The sequence below is a fragment of the Mobula hypostoma genome, chromosome 6 (assembly GCF_963921235.1).
Source record: "Mobula hypostoma chromosome 6, sMobHyp1.1, whole genome shotgun sequence".
NCBI classification, from domain to species: Eukaryota; Metazoa; Chordata; class Chondrichthyes; order Myliobatiformes; family Myliobatidae; genus Mobula; species Mobula hypostoma.
The window spans coordinates 108,815,616-108,829,759 of record NC_086102.1 but is presented as its reverse complement, the minus strand read 5'-3'; the positions used below and the strand labels follow the sequence as shown (position 1 = coordinate 108,829,759).

Sequence of the window (14,144 nt, the reverse complement as noted above, 5' to 3'; positions counted from 1 at the left end):
CAGGAACTGAACTGAACTTTACTCATCACCATAAAGCTGTATCTATTTACCCCTAGGCTTGCAAAAGCTTGGTTTACATATATTTCCACACTTACATATAATCATTGCTAACCTGTTTGATATATCTGAATTTATATTACTGTATTGCGTAGTTACTAATAAATAATATTAGTTAATAGCAATACCAGACTCCAAAGTGTTTTCTATTTCTGCTGGTTCTTTAACCCGTCAAAGGGTACGTGACAAAATTGGGGGCTCGTCTGGGATATGAACAAACTGGTGGGAGCCATTCTAAAAATTGTGTGGAGGCTTGTTTGAATTGATTGGGGAAAATCCCTTTTGATTTGCTTGTGTGGAATATCAGCAGAAATGGAGTTTGAGGTTAATAAGTTTGTGGCAGAACCAACCCCTGAGGCGTTGGATGATGCTACGAGGAACGTGCTGTTGGCAATCGCTCAAAAGTTAAGACTAAAGGTGACCACTAAGATGAGGAGAGCTCAGATGCAGACGGTAATAGCCCAGCGTTATGTAGCTAAGGGAAAGTTTAATGAGGAGATGTTAGAGTTATTTGCTGGTGGTAAACTAACTGAGACAGAGGTTCAGCTTCAGGTGGAGCAAGTCAGGCTGGAGGCTGAGGACAAGAAAAGACAGCATGAGTTGCAACTGAAACAGCTCGAGGCTAGAGAGGCAGAAATGCAGAGAGAGTTTGAGAGGGAGATGGTGCGGCAAGGAGTTCCAGTGCCAAGCCGTAACAGGGAGCCAGTTGTACCGTTTAATGTTAGCCAAGAAATTAAATTAGTACCTCCATTTGAGAAGTTGATAGGTATTTCCTACATTTTGAAAAAGTGGCCATAAGTTGGAACTGGACGAGAGATCAGTGAGCTGTTCTGTTACAAAGTGTGACTAAGGGGAAGGCCCAACGAGCGTATTCGGCGTTGTCTGTTGCAGACGCAAATGATTATGATGTAGTGAAAGGTGCTGTACTTAAAGTTTACGAGTTGGTTCCAGCGGCATACAGGCAAAGGTTCCGAAATTTGAGGAAGCCTTGGGACCGCATGTATTTAGAGTTTGCCCATGAGATGCAGATGTACTTTGATTGCTGGTGTACCTTGAAAGGGGCAAGTGAGAATACTGACAACCTGGAAGAGTTGAAATTGATTGAACAGTTTAAAGGTTGCGTCCCTGATGGTTTAAGGACGTACTTAGATGGGAAAGAGGCAGCGACACTGTCAGAGTCTGCTAGATTAGCAGACGAGTATGCCTTAACTCATAAGGTTAGGTTTTTTTCTGAATAGGAGTTACCAAAAGGGTAATAGGGATAATCCACCGGCTAAACCGGGGACTAGTGATAAAAGTAATGAGGAAGGGAAGCAGTTAAAAGGAAAACTTCCCAGTTTCAAGTGTTACTTTTGTGGGAAGCCTGGCTACGTGGTGTTCAATTGTTTTGCTATGAAAAGGGAAAAAGGAAAAGAGAAGGAGAAAACCCCAAATGCCTGCGTTCAGATGGTTAAAACACCACTGAAGAAGGAGGGTTCTAACCGAGTTCAAGAGAGACTCGAGAGATTTATTTCAAATCGATTTGTGTCTGTGAAGAAGGGGTCAACCCCAGTTCCACTGAGAATCTGGAGAGATACTGGGGCTTTTCAGTCACTAATATTAAAGAGTGTTTTGGAATTTGGTGCTGAGACGGAGACTGGTGAAGCGAATATTATCAAAGGTATTGGAAAGGGGACTGAGGCCGTGCCTTTGCATAAGATAGTTTTGAAATGGTATCCAGACCAGTCACAACAGGGGTCCGGTCTGAGCTACCGATAGACAATGTTGATGTCTTGCTCGGTAACGACCTTGCAGGTGGAGCTGTTTACCCAGCAGTTCAGCTAACGAGTAAGCCTGCTGCTATTGAGGACCCACCCATAGATGCTGACGTATACACTGCCTGCACAGTAACCAGAAGCATGTCGGGAAAGTCTGCTAATGCTATTGATTTATCCCAGACTTTCCTACCATCCCTATATCAACAGGACTTAGAGGGTAGTAAGGCTGAGGAGAGTAAGGAGGATGAGAAAGACTTGTCCTTGTCGAGGAAGGAATTTATAGAGGAACAAAATAAAGATCCTGAAATTGTGGCTTTAAAAGAGACAGCTCTCTCTGAGGATGAAATTCGGAATGAGTCAGGGGGATATTATCTTAAAGATGTGGTGTTAATGAGGAAGTGGAGACCAGCCACTGTGCCTGCAAGTGAGGATTGGGCTATTGTGCACCAGGCAGTGGTTCCAAAAGTTTACAGGGCTGAAATTTTAAACCTGGCCCACAAGATGCCTTTAGGTGGACATTTTGAAGTAAAGAAGACAGTGCACAGGATCATGAGGGAATTTTATTGGCCTAACCTGAGGAAAGATATTGTCAATTACTGCAGAGGGTGTCATACGTGCCAGGTGGTGGGAAAACCTAACCAGGCCATCCCAAAAGCACCACTTCGGCCGATACCTGCATTTGGTGAAGCATTTTCCAGGGTCATAGTGGATTGTGTAGGCCCATTACCAAAGACTGCAGCTGGTCATCAGTACTTGTTAACAATTATGTGTGCTGCATCTAGGTTCCCTGAAGCTGTGCCTCTCAGAAACATCCAGGCCAAGACTGTGATAAAAGCACTCAGCAAGTTTTTTGCACTGGTAGGTTTACCTAAAGAAATTCAATCTGACCAGGGTAGTAACTTTACTTCAAGAACATTCCAGCAAATAGTTTCTGAGCTGAGGGTTAAACAAATTGTGTCATCTGCCTACCACCCAGAGTCTCAAGGAGCTTTGGAGTGGTTTCATTCCACTTTAAAGACCATGATTAAAACCTACTGTTATGAGAATGATAGGGACTGGGATGAAGGGATACACTTACTACTTTTTGCCGTGAGAGACACCATTCAAGAAACCCTGGAATTTAGCCTGTTTGAGCTCATTTTCGGCCATAGGCCCAAAGGACCTTTGACCTTGCTCAGAGAGCAATGGTCTAACCCAGAAGTGTGTGTCAGTGTGTTAGATTATGTTTTGAAATTCCACGAAAGACTTAACAAGGCTTGTGACCTTGCCAAGAAGAATTTGCAAATCTCCCAAATTAAAATGAAACATTGGTTTGATAAGAGAGCGAGGGAGCAGGTGTTCAAGGTTGGAGATAAAGTGCTGGTTCTGTTCCCCCTTGTGACCAACCCCCTCCAAGCACAATCTCATGGACCATACCACATAATTAAGAAAATTGATTCTCTGAATTATGTTATTGAAACTGCTGACAGAAGGAAGGCTACCCAATTAGTGCATGTAAACATGCTGAAGCCCTATTATGACCCTGAGACGGTACCAGTAAGTATTGTTATGAAAACAAATGGGACTGAGGAATTTGATAATGAGGTGCAAGATCATTTTGACAAACTGAATATTGTATCAACAAGACTTGAGAATTCCACTATTTTGAAAAACCTTACTGATAAAGTCTGTCATCTGGAGCCTGCACAGAGAAAACAATTGAAAGACCTAATGAACAAGCATAAAGATTTATTTCCTGACATTCCAAGATGATGCACAGCTGCAGTGCATGACGTCATTGTAAATTCAGCCCAGCCCATCAAACAGCATCCTTACAGAATGAACTTTGAGAAAAAGCAAAGGGGTTGAAAAAGAAATTGGCTACATGCTAGCAACTGGTATCATTAGGCAACCTACCTCAGACTGGACGTTGCCCTGCGTTCTTGTGCCTAAACCAGACGGTAGCATAAGATTCTGTACTGACTACAGGAAAATCAATGCAATAACCAAGACAGATGCTTATCCTATCCCAAGAGTCAATTACTGTGTTGATAAAGTGGGAAAGGCTAAGTACCTCACAAAAATTGATCTGTTAGAAGGATATTGGTGTGTTCCTTTGACCGAAAGGGCCAGAGAAATCTTAGCGTTTGTCACACCTTCGGGGCTGTATGAAAATAATGTTTTATCCTTCGGGATGAAAAATGCTCCAGGGACATTTCAAAGAATAATCAATTCTGTGATTAGAGGTCTAGAAAACACAGGGCTTATATTGACGATCTGGTTGTATGGAATGACATATGGGAAGAGCATATTATGGCTGTAGGAAAACTGTTTGAAAGGCTGTCCAAGGCCAATCTTACTGTGAACCTCACTAAAAGTGAGTTTGGCCATGCCACAGTTACATATCTGGACTATGTAGTAGGCCAGGGCCAACTGGCTCCTGTACAGGCCAAGGTTCAAGCTATTGCTGAGGTTCCTGTTCTGACTGGCAAGAAAGCTTTAAGAAGGTTCTTGGGAATGGTTGGGTATTATCGCAAGTTTTGTAAGAACTTTGCAGATATCGCTCTCCCCCTAACGAAAATCCTAGGGAAGTGTGAAAAATTTGTATGGAGTGAGCTTTGCCAGGAGGCATTTGAACGTCTGAAAACCATCCTGTGCTCAAAGCACCTGATTTTTCCAAGCCATTCTCTATAGCAACAGACGCTAGTGATAAAGCTGCTGGAGCAGTACTGTTACAGAAAGGTGAGGATGACATTGAACACCCAGTAGCTTATTTCTCAAAGAAATTTAATGTGCACCAGAAAAATTTTACAGAGAGAGAAGGGAGGAGCTACTTGATGGACAGCTGGTGTTCAGCATGGTGAGATAAATAGAAGGTCAGCTGATAGCCTGGTAGACACATGGCTTTGGACACTGAATGAGCTTTGTTGTGCCCGCAGAAAAGCGGGTTTTGGAGGATCGATCAGTGGTTCTCGCAGTGTAAAAGGGTGTGACCAGTGGGGAGTTATTCTTGTGTCCAGCCCTCGCCTGGGTTGATAATTCCACCACAGAAGAATGGTCCCCTTTGTTGTGGTCACAGTCGGTGACTTCTGAAGGATTTTGGAGGACAACGGGAAGATCGATGGTGTCAGCTCACCTGAAGACTCAAACCTCTCTCTCTCTCTCCATCACTACTCAATTCTATACCACGAACTGAACTGAACTTTATTCATCACCGTATAGCTGCATCTATTTACCCCTAGGCTTGAAGAAGCTTGGTTTTCATATATTTCCACACTTATATATAACCATTGCTAACCTGTTTGATATATCTGAATTTATATTACTGTATTGCGTAGGTACTAATAAATAATATTAATTAATAGCAATACCAGACTCCAAAGCGTTTTTTATTTCTGCTGGTTCTTTAACCCGTCACGAGGTATGTGACAATCCAGATGGCTTTTAAACATTGCTAATGTGCCCACCTCAACCACTATTTCTGGCAGCTCATTCCAAATACACACCACCCTTTGTGTATGTATTTGTGTAGAAGCTATCTCTCTCTGTTTAAATCTCTCACCACTGATCTTAAACCTTACTGGTTTCCCCAAGCCCATCCTCGGCTGTTGATGGATGTCACATTCCACTGTACATTTCAATACACATGTGAGAAGAAAGCTAATCCTTAAATTGTTTGATCTTCCAAACTGCAATCCCTCAAATGTATCTGGATTGAAAGCCATTTACTAATCCTTAGTCCAAGATGGTGCTGGTGAACTATGGTGATGAGCTGCAGGCTGCTTAGAAAACTTCTAAATTTGCCTCTTTTGAATTACTTTCACTGCAATCTGCAGCATGCAATTTCCCTCTAAGCAATATACTTTTGAATAGTCTTAATGAACCAGTGGTTTCATAATCTTGTGAAAGATTTGCAGACGTGACTCTCAAACATGCAGGTATGGCACCTTTAACCAGATGAAGGTATATTGCCATGGCTGTAAGAGAGGACGAAAGGAGAACTCCAAGCCAGGCTGAAACACAGAGTGATGAGGCTCCCTCGACCAGCAGTTTTGTTAGCAAATGTACAGTTGCTGGGAACAAAGTCGAGGACTCAAGGGCAAGATTGTTATATTGGAGGGAAATGAGGTGTTACTGTGTTCTGTGTTTCACAGAGACTGGACTCACTCCAGACACGCCGGATGCATTGGTAACACCCGAAGGCTTCTCGATACACAGGATGTTTAAACTGCTGATTTGGAGAAGGCAAGAGTCCGTTTTTCATGATAAACTCTTAGGGGTGCTCAGATGTGGTGGTTTTGTCTACTCGTAATCCTCCAGCCTGGAGTAGCTAATGATTAAGTGCTGACCATTTTACTTATCAAGAGTTCTCCTCCGTGATCCTGACTGCAGTTTATCTGCCATGAAAAGCTGATGGTGATCAGGCACTCGAGATATTGAATGCAGCTATCACCAAACAAGAAACAGCTCACCCTGACACATTTCAATCACCATTGGGGAATTCATCCAGGCCTTTTTGAAGTAATCTCTGCCCAATTATGATCAGCATATAATGTATACCACCAGGGGTCCCAATACACTAAACTACTGCTATTCGGCAATAAGAATTGCCTACCGTTCTATGCCCAAACCATAGTTCAGTAAATCTGATCACTTGGCTGTCTTTCTCCTACTTGTATACAGGCAAAGGCTAAAGAGCACAGCTCCGGAGATCAGTTCAACAAAGAGGTAGCCGCAGGAGGCAGGGGAGCTTTGAATTGGTGGACTGGGCCATGTTCAACAACTCATCTGTGGGTCTGAATGAATAACCCATGGCTGTCACGGTCTTTATCAAAACAGGTGTAGATGAGTGTGTTCCCAAAAAATCATTCGGAGTCCTTCTCAACCAGAAGCCCTGGATGAACCATGAGATCTGCAATTTGCTGAGGGCCAGATCAGAGGCATTCAGGTCTGGCGACCAAGTCAGGTATAAGAGGTCCAGTTATGATCTCTGGAAAGCCATACTACAAGTGAAGTGGTAACTCCAGACTAAACTTGAATCACTGGAAGATGTTCAACAGCTGGGGCAGGGCATGAATGCTATTAACTCTTACAAAGTGAAACTAAGCAACATAGGTGACAACAGGGCTTTGTTTCCAGATGAGCGGAATGCCTTCTATGCTCGTTTTGACTGTCAAAACATGGAGGAACCTTCACAAACTCCCACAGTCCCCAGTGACCCTGTGATTTTGGTCTCTGAGGCTGACATGAGAGCATCCTTCACGAGGGTGAACCCAAGGAAAGCATCTGCCTGAGTACTAATGACCTGTGCTATTTAACTGGCTGGAGTGTTCACTGATATCTTTAACCTCTCACTTCTGCATTCTGAGATACTCACCTGCTTCAAACAGGCTTCAATTATACCAGTCCCTAAGAAGAACGTGGTACTCTACCTCAATGACGATCATCCAGTAGCACTTAACATCTAACGTGATGAAGTGCTTTGAGAGGTTGATGGTGAAACATAGCAAGTCCTGCCTGTGAAGTGTCTTGGATCTGCTCCAATTTGTGTACTGGCACAATAATTTCATTGGTTGTTCACTCAATCCCGGATGGCAAAGGTGCATAGATCTGGATGCTCTTTATTGACTACAGCTTGGTATTTAATACCAAGATCCCCTCATAACTAATCAATAAGCTTCAATACCTTGGCCTCAATATCTCCTTTTACCATTGGAACCTTGATTTCCTCAATTGCAGACCCTGGTCAGTTCAAATTGGCAACAACATCCCCTCCACAATCTCCTTCGGCACAGATGCACCACAAGGCTGTGTGCTGAGCCCCCTGCTCTGCTCACTCTACACTCATGACTGTATGGTTATGCACAGCTCCAATGCCATACTTCAGTTTGCTGATGACACCACTGTTGTTGGCTGAATCAAAGTGGCGATGAATCAGCATATAGATTGAAAATCTGGCTGAGTGATGCCACAACAACCTCTCACTCAACGTCAGCAAGACCAAAGAGCTGATGATAGACTTCAGGAGGTGGAGATCATTCATCCAAGAGCCAGTCGTCATCAGGGGATCTAAGGTGGAGGGGTCAGCAAATTTAAACTCCTCAGTGTTCTCAGTTCGGAGGATCTGTCTTGGGCCCAGCACATGACTGAAGAAAGCACGGCAGAGCCTCTACTTCCCTAGGAGTTTGTGAAGATTCGGCGTGACATCTAAAACTCTGATAAACTTCTGTAGGTGTGTGGTGGGGAGTATATTGACTAGTTGAAACACCAATGCCAGGAACGGAAAATGCTACAGTAAGTAGTGGATATTGCCCAGTAAAGCCCTCCCCTCCATTGAGCACATCTACAAGGAGTGCTGTCTGAGGAAAACAGCATCCATCATCAGGATCCTCCACCATCCCGGCCATGCTCTATTCCCACTGTTGCCGTCAGGAAGAGGTACAGGAGCCTCAGGACCCACACCACCAGGTTCAGCTTTACTACCCCTCAGCCATCAGGCCCTTGAATCAGTCGGGATAACTTCACTCAACGACACTTGCCCCATCACTGAACTGTTCCCACAACAGATGGATTCACTTTCAAGGACTCTTAATGACATTCTCTCAATATTTATTGTTTTTTAATTTATCATTACTATTTCTTTTTTACATTTGTATTTGCACAGCTTGTTGTCTATTACACATTGGTTGTTTGCCTGTCCTACTGGGTGTCTCATTGATTCTATTAATGGAAGACCCCAGCCACAAGAAAACGTATCTCAGGGATGTATATAGTAACATTTATGAATATTGAACTTTGAGCATACCCAGCTGATCAAGATCCGCTGTAAATTTTCCACAGCCTTCTATTCTATCTACAACACCACCTACTTTAGTATCATCCACAAACTTACAAACCATGCCTCATTCATTCACATCCAAATTGTTTGTATAAATTACGACCAACAAACGTCTCAACACTGTCCCCTGTGATACACTACTGGAAACAGGCCTCCAGTCTAAGAAACTACCCTCAACTATTGCCCTCTGCTTCCCACCACTGAGCCAATTATGAACCCCTGACATCCCAATGCCCCAACTCAAGTTGTGACGTGACATCCCAACTCTTCTTCTCAGTGCCCTGACCAATGAATGCAATGCCTTGTTCACTTGTGTCACCATTTACAGGGAAGGGAACTATCTACCTGCATTCCCCCTACCCTCCAGATCTCTATATTGAGCAATTTTGGGCCCCATATCTAAAAGAAGTATGTGCTGGCATTGGAGAGGGTCCAAAGGAGGTTCAACAGAATGATCCCAGGAAAGAAAGGGTTAATGTATGAGGAGGTTTGATGGCTCTGGGGCTGTTCTTGATAGAGTTTAAAAGAATGAGGGGGATTTCATTGAAACCATTCAAATATTGAAAGCGCAAACATGAGGAATTCTGCAGATGCTGGAAATTCAAGCAACACACATCAAAGTTGCTGATGAACGCAGCAGGCCAGGCAGCATCTCTAGGAAGAGGTACAGCCGACGTTTCAGGCCGAGACCCTTCGTCAGGACTAACTGAAGAAAGAGCTGGTAAGAGATTTAAAAGTAGGAGGGGGAGGGGGAGATCCAAAATGATAGGAGAAGACAGGAGGGGGAGGGATGGAGCCAAGAGCTGGACAGGTGATTGGCAAAAGGGGTATGAGAGGATCATAGGACAAGAGGCCCAGGGAGAAGGAAAAGGGGGAGGGGGGGAAAAACCCAAAGGATGGGCAAGGGGTATAGTCAGAGGGACAGAGGGAGAAAAAGGAGAGTGAGAGAAAGAATGTGTGTATATAAATAACGGATGGGGTACGAGGGGGAGGTGGGGCATTAGCGGAAGTTAGAGAAGTCAACGTTCATGCCATATTGCATAAGTCCAGGGTTAGAGGGCACAGCCTCAGAATACAAGGATATCCCTTTAAAACAGAGATAAGAAGGAATTTCTTTAGCCAGAGGGTGGTGGATCTGTGGAATTAATTGCCACAGACAGCTAGGAGACCAAGTCATTGGATATATTTAAAGCAGAGGTTGATAGGTTCTTAGTTAAAGCATTGAAGGTTATGGGGGGAGAAGGCAGAAGAATGGGGTTGAGAGTGATAATAAATCAGCCTTGACGGAATAGTGGAGAAGACTCGATGGTCCAAATGCCCCAATTCTACTTTTATGCCTTATGGTCTTATTTATGATTCCTCTGTTCTACCATTCTCTCCAGGGCCCTGCTATTCACTGTGTAGGGGTGGAGAGGGGAGACGCTGTAGGTGAGGTCCACTCCTGGCCCCACAAGCTGGCTTCAGAATGGACAGAAGCTCCCAATACCACCCCAGTCATGGAACAGTAGACTAATGGTTGGCATAATGCTATTACAGTGCCAGTACTCAGGGTTCAATTGCTACTGCTGCCCATAGAGTTTGTACCTTCTCCTCGTGACCGTGTGGGTTTCCTCTGGGTGATCCGGTTAACCTCCACGTTCCAAAGATGTACAGGTTAGGGCTAGTGAGCTGTGCGTGCTTTGCTGGCATCAGAAGTGTGGCGACACTTGTGGGCTGCCCTACCACATTCTGACTGTGCTGGTTGTTGACACAAACAACATTTTGCTGTATGTTTCGATGTACATGTGACAAATAAAGCTTATCTCTTAATCTCTCCATCACACACGGCTCACCTCTCGCAGCCGGCTTCTCGTCCTCAATGACAATGTTTTCCGAACTTCGGCTGTGGGGTCCCTGCCCGGCTTTGTTGACACAGGTGACTCGGAACTTGAATGTGCCCTCAGTCAGCTCGGTGGCATTGTAGAAGCAGTCGGCGATCCCAGTAGCCATCACTTTCCACAGCTCCTCCCCTGTCAGAGGTCAGCCCATTACACAAATGTACAAATCGTCGACCCACACCAACTATAGCCATGCACCACAGAAAGCATCCTATCCAAAATGTATCATGGCTTGGTATGGCAGCTGCTCTGCTGGTGACCGCAAGAAACTGCCGACAGTTGTGGACACAGCTCAGCTCATCACCAGATCTAGCCTGTCTACACTTCTCACTGCCTCAGTAAGAGGGCCAACATAATCAAAGATCCCACTTATTCTGGACATTCTCTCATTTCCCCGCAGATAGAAGAACCACCAGGCTCAAGGACAGCTTCTCTCCCGCTCTAAGACTATCGAACGGTTCCATGATACGATAAGATGGACTATTATCATCACAACTTACCTTGTTACGACCTTGCACTTCACTGTATGCCCGCACTGCTCTATCTCTGTAATATTTTACTCTGCATTCTGTTATTATTTTCCCTTGTTCTGCTTCAATGCACTGCAGTAATGCATTGATCTGTATGAACAGTATGCAAGACAAGCTTTTCACTGTATCTTGGTACAATTCCAATACTTCTACCTTTGAGTTTCTGCTCCAGGGTGTAGCTGCATGGACCAGGTGAGTCGGCTGGCTTCCACAGGACCAACGCTGTGTTCTTGTACTTCTGAGGGATCTCAGGGGGTCCTGGTTGCCCAGGTAGACCTAGGAAGCAGAAGCAGAATTGGATTTAGTATTAGGCCAACAGGCAGCACCCTCAGCTCTGCTCCAGAGCATGAATATGTGTCCTCTTCTCATTACTACCAGGCCAAGACGCAACCAGTCAATGTACTCTCCATCACACATATATAGGAGTTTGTCAAAGTTTTAGATGTCATGCTGAATCTTCGCAAATTTCTAAGGAAGTAGAGGCACTGCCGTGCTTTCTTCATAATTGCACTTTCATGTTGAGCACAGAACAGTTCCTCTGAAATGATAAGACTGAGGAATTTAAAGTTGCTGACCCTCTCCTCCCCTGATCCCCTGATGAGGACTGGCTCACGGACTTCTGGTTTCCTCCTCCTGAAGTCAATAATCAGCTCCTTGGTCTTGCTGACATTGAGTAAGAGGTTGTTGCTGTGGCATCACTCAGCCAGATTTTCAATCTCCTTCCTATATGCTGATTTGTCACCACTTTTGATTCAGATAATGACAGTGGTGTCCACAGCAAACTTGAATACAGTATTGGAGCTGTGCTTAGCCTCACAGTCATAAATGAAAAGTGAGTAGAGCAGGGGGCTAAACACACAGCCTTCTGGTGCACCTGTGCTGGTGGGAGATTGTGGAAGAGATGTTGCCAGTCTGAACTGACTGGGGTCTGCAAGTAAGGAAATCCAGGATCCAATTGCCCAAAGCTTTGCAGCTTATTGATTAGTCTTGAGGGGATGATGGTACTGAATGCCGAGCTGTAGTTGACAAGGAGCAGCCTGATCTATGCACCTTTGCTTTCCACATGTTCCAGGGATTGAGTGAAGAGCCAATGAAATTACATCTGCTGTGGACCTGTTGTGCCGGTAGGCAAATTGGAGCAGATCCAAGACGTTTCTCAGGGATGAGCTGATATGGTTCATCACTGACATCTGAAAACACGTCATCACAGTGGATGTAAGTGCTGCTGGACAACAGTCACTGAGGCTGGTTCCTCTGATACTTGAGGGTAGTAACTACTCCTGAACCTGAACTTCTTAGGCAGTGGTACGAGTGAAATCTGCTTGAAGCAGGTGGGTACCTCCAACTGCCCAAGCAAGAGGTTTAAGATATTGGTGAACACTCCAGCCAGTTGAGTAGCTTTGTATTTTGGTCAGGTGCCCCATCTGGGCCTGATGCTTTCTGTGGGTTTACACTCATTACACTATCTTGCTGCCCTATCAAATACAGATTTGATCTGTGTGGACAGTATGCATGGCAAGTTTTTCACTGTAGCTCGTACATGTAACAATTCCCATGCCTCCCAGAGAGAGTCCCATTTCCTTATATCCCTCAAAACCATTCTTACAGATCCATAATTCCTTGAAAAGGTCATCACAGTCAGAGTGGGTCTAAAGAGAGCTTTTAGCACATTGCCTTCTTAAATCAGAGTATATTGGGTACAGGAGTTGGGATGTTATGTGAAAGTTGTATAATATGTCAGTGAGGCATAATTTGGAGTATTTTGTGCAGTTCTGGTCACCTACAGTACCTACAAGAAAAACGTAAAAAAGATCTTAACAACGATAAGACAGCTTACAGAGAGGTGGTGAAAGAGCTCGAGGCCTGGTGCCAGGCAAATAACCTTTTCCTCAATGTCAACAAGACAAAGGAGAGTGTTACCAATGTCCGGAGAACTTGCACCACTCACATCCTTCTTTACATCAGTGGCACAGCAGTGGAAATTGTGAGTAGTTTCAAACTCCCACATCTCACATAACCTCTCATGGACCCTGAACACATCATATTCAATCAGGAAAACTCACAAATGCCTCTGAGGAGGCAGAAGAGAGTTCAAGTTCATGTTCAAGCTTAATTGTCATTCAACCATACATGAATACAACCAAACAAAACAATGTTACTCTGAGGCCAAAGTGCAAAACACAGTACCAACAGTCACACGCAGCAGAAAGGACATATAGCACATATAAGATAGCAAGCATATACAAGATACCAGTAAAATACAGTCACACAAAAAAAATTGTCCAAGACCGTGAGTCCATGAATATTGCAGCACTCTGTAGTTAAACACCATATGGCTTGTCATCCGCCAAGCGAAGGACTGGAGGTGGGGGGTTTGGGCAGCACAGACTCCTGCTTGGACTCCACGCCACACCGCCCCTAACACGCCAGTGGAGCATACTAACTCCAAAGCCTCTTCCCTGGGTGGCTGTAAACGCGTGAGACTACGGCTTGATGCCTTATCCTCACTATGATCAAGGTCACGCAGCTCCCCCACCACAGCCAATAAACCAGTGAACCAGACTTTCACCATTCCACATCGACAACATCAAACAAGGCCTTGAGATCACAAGAAAAGTGACTAAGATGATCACTCAGTGTTGATTGCACACCACCTTTGTGCACAGGTTTCTCCAATGTCTCTCTGTGCAAGCAACAGCACTGTGGACCGTACACATCTATACTCACATCCTTCTATTGATGTGCTGTATCATAATAAGCTGCATCTCTGCATGGTATGGAAACTGCACTGCAGCGGACAGGAAAGCTCTACAACAGATCGTTAAAACCGCCCAACACATCACCGCACCAGCCTACCCACCATCAAGGACATATATACAGAAAGACACTGGAAACACCATGAAGGGCTCCACCCACCCTGCTCATGGACTGTTTGTCCCACTCTCATCAGGAAGGAGGTTATGCAGCATCCACACAAGACCACCAGACTCAAAAACAGTTACATTCCCCAAGCAGTAAGGCTGATCAACACTCCCACTCACTAAACCACCCCTCCACGCCCCCCTTCCACCATAAAACAACAGCACAGTAACAGGATCTTTGGCCC

At 44.7% G+C, this 14,144-nt stretch overlaps 1 protein-coding gene across 8 annotated transcripts in view; it reads right to left on the bottom strand.

Annotated features, from left to right (window-relative positions):
* spega (striated muscle enriched protein kinase a) overlaps window positions 1–14,144 on the bottom strand; it is a 376,412-nt gene that overhangs the window by 27,826 nt on the left and 334,442 nt on the right. For all 8 annotated transcript variants that reach the window (XM_063051419.1, XM_063051422.1, XM_063051421.1 and 5 more), the window contains 2 exons: window positions 11,192–11,314; window positions 10,464–10,640 (listed from right to left, as the gene is read on the bottom strand). In XM_063051419.1, coding sequence (XP_062907489.1) covers window positions 10,464–10,640; window positions 11,192–11,314 — 300 coding nt within the window. The remainder of the gene's footprint in view (window positions 1–10,463; window positions 10,641–11,191; window positions 11,315–14,144) is intronic.